The sequence below is a fragment of the Spinacia oleracea genome, chromosome 2 (genome assembly GCF_020520425.1).
Source record: "Spinacia oleracea cultivar Varoflay chromosome 2, BTI_SOV_V1, whole genome shotgun sequence".
Taxonomy (NCBI): Eukaryota; Viridiplantae; Streptophyta; class Magnoliopsida; order Caryophyllales; family Amaranthaceae; genus Spinacia; species Spinacia oleracea.
This window is the reverse complement of record NC_079488.1, coordinates 86,421,363-86,441,322: the sequence shown is the minus strand read 5'-3', so window position 1 is coordinate 86,441,322 and position 19,960 is coordinate 86,421,363. Positions and strand designations below refer to the sequence as shown.

At 35.1% G+C, this 19,960-nt stretch overlaps 2 protein-coding genes across 2 annotated transcripts in view; one reads left to right on the top strand and one right to left on the bottom strand.

Annotated features, from left to right (window-relative positions):
- LOC110792786 (uncharacterized) overlaps positions 1 to 19,960 on the bottom strand; it is an 88,057-nt gene that overhangs the window by 13,758 nt on the left and 54,339 nt on the right. The gene's annotated exons all lie outside the window — the stretch shown is intronic.
- LOC110792784 (uncharacterized) lies at positions 2,887 to 18,970 on the top strand. Its single transcript, XM_021997607.2, has 3 exons — positions 2,887 to 3,072; positions 14,130 to 14,234; positions 18,694 to 18,970. Exons 1-3 carry the CDS (start codon positions 3,004 to 3,006, stop codon positions 18,733 to 18,735), a joined length of 216 nt encoding a protein of 71 aa, XP_021853299.1. The 5' UTR covers positions 2,887 to 3,003; the 3' UTR covers positions 18,736 to 18,970.

Here is a 19,960-nt window from a genome sequence, read left to right as displayed (position 1 = left end):
GAGACAAGACTCGACATGAGACACGACTCTTGACTCACAGTTTAATAAAAGTAGCTTCGAACGGGTAAAGTAAAGTATCCTCAAAAGGAAAGAGAGGGTGATGGGAGCCAACCATACACCAAGATAAGTCGGGCTACTACCGACAGTCGGGCCATACCGACAGGAATTCCAATGCACAACGGCATAAAAGAGAATGAAACAACGTCTTGTATCATTCTAGGAGTACAAGTTTTCCGGCAAGACTCCCCCCATTGTTCATACTCAAGGTATATACGTTCCTAGAGTTTTGAAGCTCTTTGGGTTACACTTTACGTTAATTAGTATATTATGTTCAAGGCGACTCAAGACACTACTCAAAACACAACATACAAATAGTTAAACAATTAAACAATTCATCAATGACTCTTTAATATTTTACTTCTTTAGGACTTGTGATCAAACATAGAATCAAGTGAAATTACTCCCATTGTTCCTTCTCAAAACACTGTTTGAGATAACCCGACATTGCCTATTAACAAGCGGGGTGTGCCCTTAGCACGAATTGTCCTTAATTCAATTCACATAGACTCTCTAACATATTCTACCCCTTTGGTAGAATATATATTGCTCACTGGCAATATTCGACTGGCTCAATAATTATGCTAGACATCCTGTACTATAGCATAATAATAATAACTTGCATGCGAAATACTCATACATGCAAACCAACTTGAACAACATGTTTGACATAATTCAACGATTATAAAAGTCCATAACATGATAGTTCAATAGAATCTATAAAGCATAATTCAATTCATAACATGCTTGTTCTCAACATTAAACATAAATTCATAACAACATAATCATTCCCAATAATCAAACATGAATTCATAGCATATAAGTTCACATGATTCGCATTCAATACACTTCACAAAGTCCTCAAGGGATGGGTGGTCACCCTAGTCTTGTACGTACCTGGAATACCTAAGTACGGGGGCCACTGTGCGAATCACGACTCACTAGAAATCAACTCCTATAAAACAAAATAAGAGAGCTAAATTATTATCCTTGCTTACTAAATTTCCAGCAACTATTTAAGATTCTAAAACTCTTAGTTTAATTAGAAATCATTCATTAATCGTTAATTTAATAGTCTCAAATAGTCAACTCAAGTCCTAGCATAAAAACATTGACTTTTTCGCTTAAAAACCCTTAAAACCAACTTTTTAAAGCTTATAATCAATCTGAAAATTTAGGTTGATTCCCATAATTTAAATTGTCATTAAATTATGTGAATCAATCGCTCAATCGATTTGAAACCGAAACCCTAACAATGGTTAAGTCCGAAAACATGTTTTGACTTCAAAAATCAACACTTTATAAACTTATTAAATCTGAAAATCATAATTTAAATCATCAAAACCAATCTCTTTAATTAAAACACAATACGGTGTTCATAACCGTTTTAATTAATCCAAACAATCCAATAATTAAATTTAATCACAATACTTAATCAATTTAAAACTGAAAATTAATAATTTTGAAAACAAAATTTGATCTTTCCAATTGACAACACACACAACAATTATTCGTGTTGTGTGCGTGTGCGTCGCACGAACAAAGCAACAACAACACACGCAACACGCACCGCAAGCAGCAGTGGCACGCGCGCAAGGGGCGAGAGGGGCGACGAGGGCGCTGGGCACAGCAAGGCACACACACGCGGCACAGCGTGTGCGCAAGGGCAGACGAGGGGTGCTGGGCACAGGCGGGACACAACGCGCGCACACACAACACTGCTGTTGTGCTGCGACGCGACGAGAGGGAGAGAGAGGGGTGCGCGTGAGGCGCGGCTGGGCACGAGCACAAGGGCACGGCTCGTGCCTTGTGGCTCAAGAAAGGGCCGGACGAAGAGGAGAGGTAAGAGAGGAGAGCAAAATTCAGAATTTTTAAGTTAGGGGATCTCATGAAGGGGAGGGGTATTTATAGGTTCTCATCCCTTCATGGGTTAGGTATTAGGGGTTTAAGGTTGGGCTTGCCTTTTGGGCTTAGTTGAATTTAATTCTTGCAAGCTTTTGTTGGGTTTGATTTTGGCAAACAACTGGGCCTTAATTACATTAAATTCGTTTTTGGAATACGACTCAACAATTCCCGATTAAATAAATTCATTGAATTTATTTAATAAAAAAATACGGTTTTCGAAATGATTAATATTTAATTAATTAAAAATAAAAAGTGCATTTAATTCTCATTAAATGAAATTAATTTATAAAAATACAACGAAATGCTTTATAAATATAATAAAATATATTTATAATAATAGAAAAATACGAGGTATTACAGGTGTCGGATACGAGTCATATAACATCGGGTTAAAATCAATTATCGATTTTTTCGGGTCGCGTACATCCGTATAGGTCGAGTAACGAGTTACCAATTTTAATAAAATTTCAAGTCACGAACATTACGAATTTTGTTCATCCAGGTCGAATTTTTAAGTTGGGTTGAACCGCTCTGTCTCAAACCATAGAAAACTACGGAGTACGTCATAGCACGAAGTATTTTACAATTACTTCCCTTAAAATGTTTTCTTTGGAACCAAACAAAACTTCGAGTTCCGCCCAGTCAATCTCCATGATTGGCGAGTGAAACATATCAAGGAGTATTTTCATAAATAAATTGTCAAAATATACAATCTACATATTTAAATATACAATCTCTTTTTATATTATATTTTTTTTATTTTTTTTTATTTTAAGATATCAAATATAATATACGAACCAATTTTTAGATTTTTTTCATTATAATTACGAAAATACCCCTTGATATGCCATTTAGCCATTATGCCAATGAAGGGTATTGTTTTGAAATTTGTCCAAAACTTCAATTCAATTGCAAACTAACCAAAAGACGAGAAGCATAGAGGAAGAAAATCTGCAAAACGGGTTCCCAATTTCCTGAGCTACAAGCAAAGAAACAGCCCACTAAATCGGCATTCGCCAGAGAGAAATATTGAGAGTGGTTATGGCGAAGTCTTGCAAAGGTTTGGCAGAAGAGCTTGTCAAGTGTCTTAGCGAGTCCGATTGTATAAAGGTATTCCTTTATTTTCGATCATTTTGTGTTTCAATTTCCATCATATTCATATCTCAAAGATTGATTCAATGCTGCAATTGCTTGATTGAAGTTGAATTTTGACTGTTCAGATACTAATGGGTTTAAAGTTTAATGAATTATTCAACTAATTTGTAGGAGATGTTGATGTTTTAGGGATTTGGAATACCCTTTTGATTTTGTCAAATTATGTCCATCTTATTTATACTCTTGTTGCGTGTTATGAATTTGCTGCTATGTAGATGTCTACATGATGAACTTGTTCTGTATTTGAACGTAGCCTTGCGCCGCCACCCCCCCCCCCCCAACCAACTACCCTATCGTACTATCCAAGTGTCCAACTCGGCTATTTTGTGAAACTTTTAAATCATTTTGGCCCAAAATGAAGCTTTGAAGTGTTCAGGATGGACAGTGGTACTGAAGTGAATGAAGAGTTCAAGTGAAGTAGCCGACAAACGTAACATTGCCATTAGCTACTAATGCTCTATATCTCGGCCCGACTACTAATCCAATCTATGTTGTACTCGAACTATGATATCCTTGGTCCAATTGGTTAAAATCTTATACTAACATGGCTCTGTAGTGCTGTACTTGTGTCTGTTTACTTATCTGAAAGCCATGTTCTGATTGTCTTGGTGGGCTATGGTTACTTTGATAACATCGTATGGGAGACTGAGTGGGTGTGTGTGTATGGTTGACCTATTTTCATAAGTTTCTATCTATGTTAGTCAGATCCTTTGTTTCACCTTAGGTACCCGAATGGATTCTTGACACTCAGACTTGGTGCACATGGCAGTGACTTTATTTTGGACCATGGAAAATTTTCATACGATAGAAAAATCCATCAATTAGATGTGTACTTGTGTCCGGCACTATGACATGAGTCTGAGTATAGATTTCTATGTCAGCATATATATTTGTATGTGTTTCTACTACTCAGTAAGGCAGTAGGCTGTCATGGAAAATAGTTCCTATAATAGTTATTGTTGTGGTAACAGTTATGGAGTTGTGAAAAGCAGCATCTCACTTTTTGGCCCTTTTAGCATCAAATGACAAATTGAATAATTCCAGTTCATCCTTGCTACCAAAGTACTCTGAAATATAGTTTCAAAATTATACCTGAAATATACCTTCCGACAGCTTAGCTTGTTTTTCTGTGAAGAACAGAATGGTTTAAATGTTTACAATGATTAAAATATGAGTCTACTATGAATTTTGATATTATATCAATGCGCATAATGGGTTTAGTAAAGGAATCTAAGGGCTTAAGTGGTTATAAGAGCTTTAGTTGATGTTACAATGTAATTTGAAAACATATACTATCTAATGGCTTTTATCTGATTCTTTAATGGCCTTTGTCGTGTTCCATGTTTCTGTGCCTGGCAGATTTCTTGCTGTGTCGAAGTATTTATTGTGTCACACTCATACACATGATTTCTTTTGATTAGTGCATGGTCCATGCTTGCTTTTGCCGATTGAATTTCAGCCAGCAGCTTGCTGCTAGCTGTGGTAGGCCTCTTTCTGGGGTTAGGTTCTATATTCTATCTCAATTTGCTGAACTTATATTCTACACCCTTCACCAATCTTCCGATAGTGTATAAAAAAGCGCAAGGTGCACTAAAGCGATAAGATTCCTAGAGCCTAAGTGTAAGGCGCGCGCCTCATCAAAGTGAAGCACGCTTTTGACAAACTAAAAGTTTCTTACTATTATGCGTATATATCGGAGTAAAATAGAGTATTTAAACCACAAAAATGTATGAACATCAGATTTACTTCCTTATTACTCTTTGTTTAAAAAATAAATAAAGCATATAACATACGGAGTACGGTTTGTCATGCACTATCCACTAGGAAACGGATATACTATAAACATCGCAGGCTGCTGTCTTCTTGTTTTCTTCCTTTTCCTTTTCTTTTGGACTCTTGACCCACTTTCTATTGCTAATGATTAATAGGGTATGGTCCTGAACATAGTAACAACATAAAAAGAGAAGATTACAACATAAAATAATTTTTTTTTTTGCCAAATACAACCCAATAACTTAGCACTTTTTATTTTAGGCTTGGGAATTACAAAGCATCAAAGTTAATATTATTTTAGTTTAACATTACTCTTAATCCTACCCACATTGTAACTAAAGGGAAAAAAAGGACCTGGTTTCCTTCCTTCATCTCCCGACAGGCAGCCTACCGCCTACAGAGTGTTAGATAATTCCTCACCAAACTAGTCAACCCCACACACAATTATACAAAAACAAGTAGCCTACAGTATCAGTATCATCTCAATCTACTAGTAATTGTAGTAACAAGTAGTTTAACTAGAAAAGCTTGTGTAAGGAAATTGCATATTTCGTACATGATATTATAGAGTTGATCATAGGTACAATACTAAGCGTGCATTTCTAACTCGTAGCCTATAATGGAGCCATGATCGCAAAAACAAATACAGAGAGGTGAGATATACCATGATGGCATCATTAGAAAGAGAAAGACAATAAGGTACCCAACAAGAAGGATGGGATACTACAACCATTGTAGAACAATTGGCTTTCTACTTGATAGAGATACGCCAGATTCCTCTGGTATTGATTTACTAGTATTATATGCACGCGATGCGTGCGAGAGCATATAAAAAATTGCGTTATTACATCAAATGACCTCACATACTCGCTCCATCCTAATTTGATCATCGCAATAGGATTTTTGCCGCTTGAAGTTACTCGTTCTTTGGAAGGAGAAGAAGCAATTTAAGTTTTGAAGAGGAAGCAATTGATGACCGGTTACTTTAATTTTCTGTTGGAGGTTTTAAGTTTTTGTTAGTTTTAATTAGCTTTGGTTATCCGAACCTATGTGGACACTAGAAGTAGGAATTATTTTTCTACAAACACTAGATTGAGAATTTCTTTTTATTTTGAACACTATTCTGGGAAACAGTTCATTATTTAGTTATTAATTACTTCGTATTAATTATTCTTTAGTTATTAATAATTTATTATTTAGTTATTAATTATCATTTATTATTATTTAGTAATTTATTACGGATTACCAATTATTAATTGTTCATTATTTAGTTATTAATTATTAATTATTTACTATTTACTATTTATATTTACGATTTACGATTTACTCCCTCCATTCCTTTTTGTTGTACCCATAAGGAATGTTGGGGGTATTTTAAGAAAACTGAATCTTGGGTTGTATTGGGATATGGGTAATGATTGGGTGTAAGAATAATGATTGTGTGTAAGAAAAAGAATAAAGTAAAGAGAGAGAAAGTATTAAATTAATTGGGGAAAAAGTAGATATTTATTAAAGTATTGAATAAATTGAGTTACAATTTCTGTCACATGGGCTGGGGGACCCAACTGAAAAAATATGGACCAATCACAGTACAATGAGTCACTTATTTTTGGGTGGAAATTTTGCCCAAAATTCTGACTCCCACTTTTCCCTCCAAAAATTCCACGAAATTTTCCCTAACAATTACACATTGACTTTGTTTTTCCCTCCAAAATTTTGAGGGGTTGAAAAAGTGATATGCCTTTATAAATAGGTTGACTTTCCCCACAAAACACCAAAATTCTGATCCAACTCATGTTCAATAAATACAAACACACACCAAAATTTATTCCTCAACTCAGCATTAAATAGCTAAAAAACAGGGGACTTAATGGCTTCAGATCAAGAGGAAGACGATTTCCTCGGTTTTTCTGATGATGAAGGCGACGGCATTAACTCCGATTCTGACTCGGAGGAAGGTGATGATGCTGCTGACTTGGTACAAGCTTCTGAAAGTACTGCTGCTGATTTTGGGGACATTGGGTTTAATGAAGATGTACCAAACAGCACTGAATATGTACAGCAAGTACCAGAAGTAGAAGGGGAAGGGCAGCAGCAAACTACCAACTTTCAAGAGGTACCATTTCTTTTTGATTTGAACTTTCCACCACCATCAGAAAATGCATCACCTCATCATCATCAAACAGCAACACACACAACAGATCATCACAAGCCAAGGACTCCAAGAATAAATAATGAATTGAGGCTAGAAATATTGGTGTTCCTGCTCAATAGAAAGATTCCAGATTCAGAAACTTTGTTGTATGGGGCAATAAGGGATGCAGTCATAGAATATGATTACACCAGAAAAACCATAGGTAAAATATGGGACAAAGCAAAGAAACAGAAGGCAACAATGAATTCATATATTGTGCAAAGCCAATATCACAGATGTGGAAGGAAAAAGGTTCAAGTCTCCTATGACTCAATTGCAAAAATAGGCATGGGGGACAGAACATGCATCGTAGATCTTGCAAGAATGCTGAATTTGGGACCAACAACAGTATGGAGGCTCATCAAGAGGAAAATTATAAAGCCACACTCAAGTCCCTTGCATCCAGGCATTTCAGAAGCATGCAAAATGGCAAGGATAAGGTGGGCAATCAGACTGATAATGGACTACACTATACCACAAGAACCAACATATTACAGCATGTATGACTTCATTCATATTGATGAGAAGTGGTTTTATTTGACTCAAAAAAACCAGAGAGTTTATCTTGCAAACAATGAACCCTATCCACACAGAAGTGCAAGTTCAAGAACCAAGATACCAAAATTCATGTTCATGGCAGCAGTAGCCAGACCAAGGTGGGGTGAAAATGGGGAATGTGAATTTGATGGTAAAATAGGCATATTTCCATTCACAAATGCAATTGCAGCCAAGAGGACATCAAAAAACAGACTCAAGGGGACCATTGAAACAAAGCCAGTGAAGTCTGTAAATCAAATAGAGACAAGGGCAATGATGATCAACAAGCTATTTCCAGCAATCAAGGCTAAGTGGCCACCACATGAAAGGGAAAAGGTCATCTATATCATTCAAGATAATGCAAAGGCACATATATTGCAAAATGATCCTGAATGGCAACTACACTACAAACAAGATGGATTCACTTTTGTGTTGACTCAACAGCCAGCAAACAGTCCAGATTGCAACATCTTGGACTTGGGATTTTTCAGGTCAATACAATCACTTATGCACAAGAAAATGCCTAAAACTGTGGAGGACTTAAGTGGAGCAGTGTATGATTCTTTTAATGAGTTGCATCCTAAGACATTGTCTAATGTGTGGATGACATTACAGTTTGTTTCTAATGAGATTCTAAAACACAAAGGCAACAATGATTACCAACTTCCACACAACAAGAAGAAGATTTTAGAAGATGAAGGCAGACTGCCAGAGCAAGTCAAGGCACCTATATGGGCAGTTAATGAATGCATGCAACTCTATGATGAATGGAAAGCAAACCAGTGAAGCAAAGTGAAAACAATTAGATAACTTTTTGTGTTTTGGGGACATGTTTTTAAATTGACAAGTAAAACCAATGTGTCACTTTTGTAAGCTTAAATGCAAGCATAACATGTAGGCAAAACATTTTGAATAAGCATATCTTTTGGAAGCATCAATGAATGAATCTCATGTTTAAGTTTAGTAAAGTTTTTTTTCATCATTCTTATTCACATCAATATAGAGTAATCAAGGCAAGGCAATAAACAAGGAAGAAGTACATAACAAGAACAAGGCAGCATTGGCAGAAAAAGTACAAGGCACAAGAGGTAAGGCAGCATTGGCAACACTATAAACAAGGCAGCATTGGGTTATTAAGAACAAGGCAGCATTTGCAATATCACAACTCTAAACACATCGGCTTCAAAATGGAAATAAATAATAATATCACATCATTTTCAGATGGAAATTATACCCATTTTGAAACCGATGCGTCAAAAGATGTAATTTTGACAAAAACAATCAATTCATCATTGATAACACATGGAATATGCCTCACATAAACAAAGAATCATAAATATCTCAGAATGTCCCCAAAAATCATTGAATCAAACCCTTTCCAATTAAACTTAGCTCCTGAAAAACATCATGGATGCTAATGGTGCATGAGTTTGATTGAAAAACAAAGGGTTTGACACTCATAAAATGAAGACTCATCACAGATCACAAGGCATAAGTACACAACTTTAACACATCACATCTCTAAACACATCGGCATCCAAATGGAAAGAATGCATATCACATCATTTTCAGATGGAAAATTCTTCCCAATTGGATGCCGATGTGCCAAAAGATGTAATGGACAAGGAAACAAGAACAAAGCAGCAAAAACAAGGAAGCAATGAACAAGGCAACATCATTGAATCTCAGTTAAGTTGTTTTACATCATTGACAGATTTGTTTCTAAATGATTTACAACCTCACCACCAATTCACCAAAGGGGATACTAGATCAATCAATGATGTGACATGATCTGTATTCCCTTTGGTAATTGGTGGTGAAGGACATGTTTAGAATCAAATATCTCAGGTTATCAACACATACATCACAGAATATCAACACTAACATCATTGAATATCAGAAACACATTATACATGTTTTGCAAGACATGAATTGCCTCTCCTGTCTAACATGACATAAGATCTCAGAATGTCCCCAAGCATCATTGACACAAACCCTATCCCCTAACACTTAGCTCCGGAAGAGCATCAATGATGCTAATGGTGTACAAGTGTTATTGGAACATTGGGTTTGAGTCTCAGCAAATGAAAGACTCATCACAGATCAAGCATAACAATAACAATCAACAATGCATCAGATCACCATGAACTGATCAAAACATAGGGTTTGAACCTCATCAAATGAAAGACTCATCACAGACCTCCACTGATTCATGGGACATGAAGCATTAAACAGATCATTAACATGTAGGGTTTCATTTCTCAGACATATTGACACACATCATTGATCAAGTAGTTTCAATACTATCATATCTTTAACATTCTTCTGCCGAACGGAATGATTGATATTCACATTCCATTGTGTGAAATGACATTCACTCCGTTCGACAAAAGAAGTTAAAGGACAATTATCAAAACAAAGATCTCAGAATATCAACAATCACATCATTGAAGATCACAAACCTCCTAATATTGATCTCAGAATGTCCCCAAGCATCATTAAAACAACTCCAAACCACAAACACTTAGCGCCCGAGAAATATCATTACTGATACTAATGGCAGCACGAGCATTTGTGGTTAGTAAGACTTGTTCCTCAGCAATAAAAAGACTCATCATCGATCACAATAAATAAAGGGACATTACTGTATCCTAAAGGGACATGCTTGGACATTAAGCATTCAACACCAGGCCACACTGAGAGGACTGAAATAACTCAAACCCTATCCCCAAATTATATTCATTTCATGCCTTTACTAATCCAAAACATAGTTATACTGATCAAATCTCATACTCACCAAAGCATCATATTTATCATACACAAAACATACCATAAAACAGGGGACATTAAGCCATCAAATCATGTTCATCACACAGACAACATTCCACAAAATTTCATAACCATATGGAAACACCATCATCCAATCATCATTATCAATATCATAACATCATTATCTAACATCAACATCCATACAACTAATCACAACATCATCATCCAAACAACACCACCCCTGGCCAACAACAGATCACAGTTGTTGGCATCCACCTTATGACTCCACAGCTAGCCAGCATTCAATAAAATGAAAAAAGGGAGAAAGGAGACAGACTTATCTAAGCATCATCAGATGTTGAAGCCGATTTTTTTCCCTTTTCTCCTTTCTTTGAGGAGGGATAACCAGATGAAAGTTGTCCTGGAGACCCAACAGCATCACCATTCTCATTTTCACACTCTCCAACATACACCAGATCAAATGAATCAGACCCACTTGGTTCCTTGCAATCAATAGGGGACAAACAACATGATTAGTGCCATCATAAAATAACAGGGGACCATGAATTAAAATCAGATTTAATCAAACAACTCAAAATAAAGTTCCAAATAATTTCAGATCACCATGGTTACCACATGCAATGAGATAAATGAGAGCAAATCACACAATAATTCCATTAAAATCCAACTAATTTTCCGAATACATCCAGATCCCATTTTTACCCAAAAAATGTGAAATAATATCCCAAATACATCCAGATCCCATTTTTAACCACATGCAATGGGAAAACAGATCAACAAAACACATGAATATTCCGATTTTCTTCAAATAATTTCCAAATATCTCCAAATAAAATCAGAACTCAATTTTAACAACATGCAATGAAAAAACAGAGCACAAAATAAAATCAGAACTCAATTTTAACAACATGCAATGAAAAAACAGAGCACAAAATAAAATCAGAACTCAATTTTAACAACATGCAATGAAAAAACAGAGCACAAAATAAAATCAGAACTCAATTTTAACAACATGCAATGAGAAAACAGAGCAAAGAATAACATAAAAAGCCCGAATGAATCCAACAAATCTCCAAAAAATTCCCAAAAAATTCGAAATAATACCAGATCTGCATTTTTAACACATGCAATGGGAAATCAGAGCAACTTATCCAAAAAATAATCCGAGTTTAATGAACAATACTCCAAATAAATCCAACATTTATCAAATCCCACTTTTTTAGACATGCAAACAATCATCAAACCATTTTAATAAACCGACATCAATAACCCTAAATAAATCGCAAAAAATCAAAAGTAATACCTCATCGGAATCTCCTTCACCGAAAAAACGCAGATCTGAGGGAGTGGGTTTCCGATCGTCATATTTTGACTCAACCTCCTCTCCTGGCTCCACTTCCCTCTTCCGAAACCATTCTTCCAAATAGTTTCGAGTACTCGTATTTTATTTTTGGGCCAAATACAGATTGTTTTTATATTCGGCGGAGTAGGAATGCTCGTTATTGGGACAGTTGCACTTGGATCCCCAATCACAGTTGGAATCGGGGATTCTTTGACCAGAAGTTCCCACCCCAGAATCACCTCGAGTTCTAGACAAAGAAGAACCCATAAAGTACCAGAAAAACAAAGATCAGCGACGATTAGGGACCAAAAAGGGGACAAAAATAGAGGGGATCTGATCGGAAAATGAATCCGAGTAATTTTTATGAAAGTTTTTCGGCGAAAACGTTTCAGATTTGTGAGATTTGGAGAGGAAAACCCAGATCAGAGGCGGAAAACCTAGGGTTTTCTCAAGAACAGGGGAGGGATTTTAAGAGAGAGAGAGAGTGAAATAAGAGAGAGAGAGAGAGAGATCCGAAGAGGTGAGAGAGAGAAATCAGAATGAGAGGTGAGAGAGTGAAATGAGATAGGGACGGGTTATAAAGGGAGGGGGGTGGGGTTAGGTTAAATAATTAAATAAGGTGGGTGGGGTAAAAGTGGGTGGGAAAGGGTAGAATCTTAGGGTATTTTTGGTAAATAGTGGGGAATCTTAGGGTAAATTGTTAAAAAACTATGGCAAAAAATAGTAAAGATTCAGTAGGGGAACAACAAAAAGAAACGCCAAAAAAGGAAATGGGAACAACAAAAAGGAATGGAGGGAGTACAATTTATTATTTACTATTTATTATTTATTATTTATTATTTATTATTTGTTATTTGTTATTTGTTTGTTATTTGTTATTTATTACTCCCTCCGTTCCTATTTAAGTGTCCACTTTGAGAGAATTCACGGTAATTAAGGAAAATGAATAGTGTGTAAGAAAACAATGATTATGATTGTTTTTTTAGGGAAAGAATAAAGTAGATAATTGGTTATTGATAAAATATAAATAAAAGTGGATCTGGGGATGGAAAAGTGGGAAAAGTGTAGAATGTGTAAGAAAAAACAATCATGATTTATGGAAAAATGAGAAAAGTGTATGGAAAAGTGGGAAAAGTGTAGTAAAAAAATGGAAAGTGGACACTTATAAGGGAATGCCATTTTTAGAAATTGGACACTTAAATAGGAACGGAGGGAGTATTTATTATTTATTATTTATTTATTTCAGTAACATTTAGTTCAGTTCAGTTCAGGAGTTCAGGAGCATTCAGTTCAGTTAATTTCAGTTCAGTTCAGTTCTAAAGACCAATTATTGGATTGATGGGCGTGATTCAAATCTCCAAGCAATGATTATGATTATTATGTGGTACAACAGTACAACTGATTGTCAATAATGGTAAACTGAAGCTGATGATAAATTTCTGTTGTATCTTCACCTTGCAATCTTTCTTGAAGGAAATACCATAGTAACTTATTGTATATTAAAATTAAATGGCTACAAACTCCCAAACCGTTTGGGTGTTGGGGATTTGTTGATTGTTGATTTCGATTGCTTGTTTCCCTCAAAGCAGTATTACCAAAGATCAAACACTATTGAATATAATTATGAGAACTGGCCTCCATTATTTCTGTACCTTTATACACTATACCATAGTGTTTGTACTCCTTACTGTCCTGATTCTTGTAATGTATTATCTTCTTAGGTTAATAAATGCATATTCTCCAATCAATATCCCCTTTTCATTATATTGACAGGTTATTGTTAATCTCCCGATCATTAATCATACTCTTTCAAGTTTGTGAGAAGTTAACATGGGCAGCCACCTTTTTTATTTTCAAACTTTGTTAACTTATAAGCTATAGCATGGATCTTATCGATTCAGCTACTATTAACTAAGATTGTATTCTTAAACTACCATTTCAATCAACCAACTTTTGTTTTGCTACCTTAGAGCTAGTTCTCAAATTTCAACCACCCTTGTAGCTAGTTTTTCAGCTTTCGAATTTCAACTAGTTTTATGTACCATACGCAAACACTTTGGGACATAGGGAGTGTGTTTCTTTTCAGATCTTCCTGTGAGACTGACTAAATTAACCTTTCCCATTTGTTTAAACATGTAGTTCTATCCTTTAAGGGCGATTATTAACTTCTTTTCTTTACATTTACAATTTCTATTTCGATAACATGTTGCGCCGTAATGTTGCATCTGCTTGTGATAGTCGATGTTTTTGTTGAATCTAGGAGGTCTAGGTCATTGTCTGTCATATAGTCTTCTTATTGGAGAAGGTTGGTTATTTGCAACTCTTTGCACGCTGACTCTGGAAAGCAGATTTATTTATTTGATGTTACACTTGTAGGTGCAGAAGAGATCATACAGGGAATGTGCAGGGGAGACAAGCCCTTGTATACCTAGCGAGTGTGTTGGTTTAAGAGAAACATTCTTTAATTGTAAGAGGGGTCAGGTATGTCTTTCTTTTGGGCCATCCCTCACAGTAACATCTAGTTTATGTGCTTGTGTTTGTTTTTCTTTAAACTATATATGATATGTGTTTCCCTGCTTACCACCGATGACTATTACTACGTATATCTCAAAAGGAAGAAATTAAAAAGAAATTAATATAAGTACATTATTTAATCATGCGAATATATGGCAAAAGTTATCTTCGGACATGATTAGAAAAATTGCAAAACATACGGAATAACTTTCCTCCACGAAAGGTCTCTTGAATGTATTTGCTTTACGAAGATACTAGCATTGTTTTCAAACCATATGCATCATTAAACAACAAGTTCAGTTTAGTAGGAGGTGGATAAAGTTGCTCATGGTATTCAAAGAAGGCTCCAGGAAGAATGGGCCTTCTAATGTAGGAAGAGATGCAGTGAAACAGAGCTACAGAATTTCATGACACCAAAAGAAAAGCACAACTCTATATTCTATACAAAAAAATAAAAACTTTGTTTATTATCTGCTCAAATCTTGGAAGCTTTTTAAATTGTCCCGACTGTATGCAGTATTGACTGTTGAGTGACATTCATCAAAATTATTATAACTTGGCTCAAATATGACAGAAGTTCTTATCTAAGTTATCTTTAATTTAAAAAAAATAAATTCACTGTAGGACCTAGGAGCAACCTATAAGCATGTTTGTATACCTGTGCTTCTGAAGATTAACTAAAAGGAAAGTCCTGGTCATCTATGACTTTTGCTCCTGAAGAACACATTAAGAAAAGTTTGATCATCTCCACAGGTCCACTATTCTGTTGGAGTATCTTTTTAGTTAAACTTTAGGAAATTAGATATCCTTTGAAAGTAGAATTGAGAAATCGGGATATGGACGTAGACAAGAGATAGATTTGAGGAAAGAGCGAAAATTATGATGAATGGCAATGTTCATCCTCCTAGACCCAAACTCAACTTTTTTTACTAAACTTACAGTAATTTTAACCGAAGGGAATTTAAGATAAACACTTTTTGCATAGGTAAAGGAAAACCTGTTTCATAGAAAATTTGGTGTCATCTGGCCCGTGCCGGAATAATTCTTGTAAAGCACTATTTTTTTGTTCTCGAATTTCACTTCTCCTTGAACTCAGGATCAGGCTTAGTGAAGTGGTTGCCATCTGGCAAGTGAAGTGGCCACTAGAGTAATTTGTTTTAAGAACAATTTCTTTGTTCTTGAATTTCACTTCTCCTAGAACTCAGCATTGGGCTTAGCTTGGTATTCCTAGCCTAAGCTGAACCCTTTAAGTTGTTGTTTAACATGATGGCATACTTGAGAAAAGAAGTATAGTAACTAAGAAAAATATTTCTTGTTGCTTACTCTAAAGAAATAGAGGACCAAGACCCCCCCTCCTTTCCCAAACTTCTATTTGGAATTGAGATCAAGAACTTGTTTAGCTAACTTGTTTTAGCACAATAGCTATCAAGGATTATCTCTATTGCATATAACTAATAACTGTATAACCCAACTCTTGAGGAATAATTTGTAAATTACCCCGTACCAGTTATCAATTTTTTTTATACATACGTATATAATATTATTATTTATATTTATATTTATATTACATAGGGGAAAACTCTTGTGAGAACACCTCCCTTATGTGAAAACACTTTCTTATGTGAGAACAACCCTATGTTCTACAAAATACAAATTAGGTGCTATGTTCTAAAATCTTCTTTCTTCTCAAAGGGACTACATTAAAGCTCCATACTACTACCTCCGTATTTTTGTAGGAGTCACATATTGACCGACACAAGTATTAAAGAAACATAGTTGAATTTGATATAATAATGGTGCAAGTGGGATAGTTGATAATAAAGAAATATAAAAAAACAAATGGGGTGTAAAAGTTACCAAAAATGGAATTATTTATGATTTAAGTGAGCTCATAGAAAAATAAAAAATAATATACAATTGGGGAGTGGGTGGAAAAATTACAAAAAATGGAACTGTGACTCCTAAAAAAATACGGGCGGAAGTAGTAATTGTGACTCCTAAAAAATTACGAAGGGAGTAATATTCACGAAGGGAGTAATATTCACGAAGTTTTTCACGAATTTAACTAAACTCTTCATTCAATTTTCTGAAATCCGACTTGTATATGTTGGAATTCATTAAGTACAAATTTAACTTTGTTCCTCTCGCCTCTATTATACTCACTCTCTATCCTAAAAATACTCAATTTTCCTCCTCAAATAGACTCCATTGAACCTTTAAGGCTAAGCTCAATGAAGTTCTTCACAAGTTCAATAAAATTATTCATCAAATTTTCTGACATTCGACTTAAGGATGAATTCAATAGATATGAATTCAATTCCGTGTTTCTTTCCTCAAGAAAACCCACTTTCTCTAGCAAGAATACTCATTCTCTCTCTTCAAATCGACTCTACTGAAACTTCGAGCTCAAATTCAACGAAATTCTTTAAATATAATTCAACAAATTTCTTTGAATTCAATGTAATTCTTAACAAGTTTAATGGAGTGCTTCATCAAATTTTTTGAAATTCAGACTATTTAGGTTGAACTTCATGTTCTAAAATTTCGTATTTCATGTTCTAAAATCTTGTATTTCATATTCGAAACTATGACAATTCATGTTCTAAAATGTCGTACTTCATGTTCCAAATTGTGACAATTCATGTTCTAAATTGTCGTACTTCATGTTCTAACCTGTGGCAATTCATGTTCTAAAATTTATTGATTATTTGTTCATCAAATTATAACTTAGGTTCTTTTTATTTTTCATCCCCAATTATGTGTAATTTGAAGACCCATTTTTCACTCAAGAATACTCATTCTCTCTCCTCAAATATAATTAATGAAGATTTAAGCTCAAATTAAACCGAGTTCTTTACATTGCCCCATTTCTTTTCTACTAAAACACACCCATCCTCTCTCCTCAAATAGAATTCATAGAAGCTTTAAGTTTAAACTCAACAAAGTTCTTTAAATTCAACTAATCTTAATAGCACATCATAAACATGATTGAATCAACTACTCTTATGATGGTGAAAGAAGAGAGAGAAAGAGGAGGAGATAAAAACATGGATGAAGGTCTTTTTCTTTAAATTAAGATGAAAAATGGCTCATTTTAGTTCAGATTTAGAAGATTTTAGAAGATTATCTGCAAGTATTATAACAAACTTTTGAATAATTTGAAGATTAGAGACAAAATTAATTTGAAGAAATGTGGGAAATTTGGTGAGAGAGGAAGTTTGGAGTTTATGTATGGTTTATCATGTTCTGATAAAACATAAAGTGTTCTAAAAATTACACAACATGTTCTAGAAAACATACATCATGTTCTAAACAAACATACAACATGTTCTAAACAATACAACATGTTCTAAACAAACATACATCTTGTTCTAAACAAACATACATCATGTTCTAACTTGTATAAGAAAAATCTGTTTATTTACAACTTTGCCATTAATGAACGCGGCTAATCACGTGGTTAGATCCCTCCTAATCCAATGGCCTAGATTCATTCTTATATAAGTAGTTTACTCACATAGAGTGGTGTTTTCACCGGATCCCTCCCGTACCATGAATATTCCTTTAGGATTTTGTTGACCCCTTACTTTCCACAATATAAGCCTTAGATTACTAGAGTTTGCTCCATAGAAAACCCATCTAAAGGTTAATTGGTATATTTTGCAGTGCCACAGACAACTATTTAGAAATTTTTCCAGCCATTACATGACCTTATACATGACTTGGGGTCTAGCTGTCTGGTGTCGATCACAAATGTGGTGCTAAAACAATACCTTGTAGAGGATGCAGGCAAGTAGAAACATAGGACACAAGAAGTGTTTTGCTTCTGACTTTTTTGCGGTTGTGTGGCCAATTGCCCGAGGCTAGCAAAATTGTGTTGAAGATTTTTGGTTGGTCCTTGCTTGTTGGTGCTAATTATGATAGTAGCAACAGACCAACAGTTAGTCAACATTAAGAGGGAAGTTTGGTGATGAACAAATTGGTTGTTTCTTTTGGTTGGAGCTTGAAGCTCCTGCGAGTAGTCCCGCCCCATATCATAATGACTTTCTAAGGCCACATGGCTGTCTCTGGTTTTACATGTGAGATCGATCATATTTTTGTTAGTTTGTTCTCTAATGTTGTGTCATTACGCTGCACTCTTGTGAACCTTGTTTCTCTTGAAATTTATTTCATGGCAATAAGGAAAAAAACAATAGCTAAAAGTTCCACTGCTGTCCTGGTCATGGTCCTCCTGGTGCCTCACTGGGTAACTTTTGTTGGGATTTCAAATATACCACTTGAGCAAAGGGGCCATTTCAGGATCTTACTTTATCATGCGAAATAAGCCGAGATTACTATATGATAGCTATGATAAATCTTTTGTCATGAAAGTTAAATTTCTATGTTGGCTAAATGAAGCAATTAAGAAAATGCTAATCTTTTTCAGGTTGATATGCGAGCCAGGATTCGAGGAAACAAAGGGTATTAGGTAGTCCAGTTTTCATGGAGCTAAAATGGTGGCAGTTTCATCAAACCAAATTGAAAAACGCGTCATAATAGTTTGCTGATGGAAAATTTTGGGCTTCTGGCATCTATAATTAAGGTCTACACTCAATTTTTTTTTTCGTGGCATAACATGATGTAGTTGTCTGACGAGGAGTGTCTGTTGATGATATGCCTATACAAGTCTTTCATCGAGACTAAGGCTTATTTTGTCCTTTTAATCCCAATCTGGTAATCTCCCCACAAACAAAACATGGAACTTTGAGGACTTGGGATTACAATTCCCAATCCCACATTCCCACTTCCAAAGAGACTTGTTCACAATATAAGTTTCAATAACTATGAAAAGTTAAGTTCCACAAGTTGAATAGATTGTAATATACGAAGTACTTCCTCCGTCTTTAATTAGTCGCAACGTTGAGAAATGGCACGGAGTTTAATGAGAAAGTTGAGGTGGGGTTTCTTCCCATAATGCCCATGTGATTACTTAAAATAAGAGAGAGAGAGAGAGAGATAATATTTGATTACATTAAAATAAAAGATGTGGACCATTATTTTCTGAAATTTATAAGTGGGGACCATAATCCCATGTGATCACGTGAAAATAAGAGAGAATAAATTTCTGAAATTGTTGGTAAAGTTCCCTCCAAAATGTTAACAACAACTACAACCCTTTTCTGAATTTCACCAAATTTGGAGGCTGAAAACAGTTCAAATTTCCCTCCAATATTTTAACAGCAAGTACAAAAAAAATTCAACTATAAAAACAAGCAAAAGCCTCATTTTTCAGATAACAGTACACATCTAAAAAACACAATTCTTCAAACCAACACTTAAATGTAATCTTCCACTTGCACACACATCACTTTCGGGCAAAATTCTGGTCACGAGGAAGCACAGCGCAGAACACCAAAAGGCAGGCACGAACCGGCAACAACATCAACAGCAACAAATGGACGATTATTCGGTTGAGGAACTTCTTGAACTTGAGGAACTACTCGAGTTTGATCCGGACATGGAGGTATGGTATTCTGATGATGAATCTGAAAATGATGAAGAGGTAGAAAATTCAGTAGTTTTAAATAATGATAATCAAATACCTATTCGTAACTTAGGGGGTAGAACAACACAATCACGTGAATTAACCGATTTCCAAAGAAAACACATGATTGACAAACTTCTTTTGCTTGCAAATGATGAATTAAAAATAC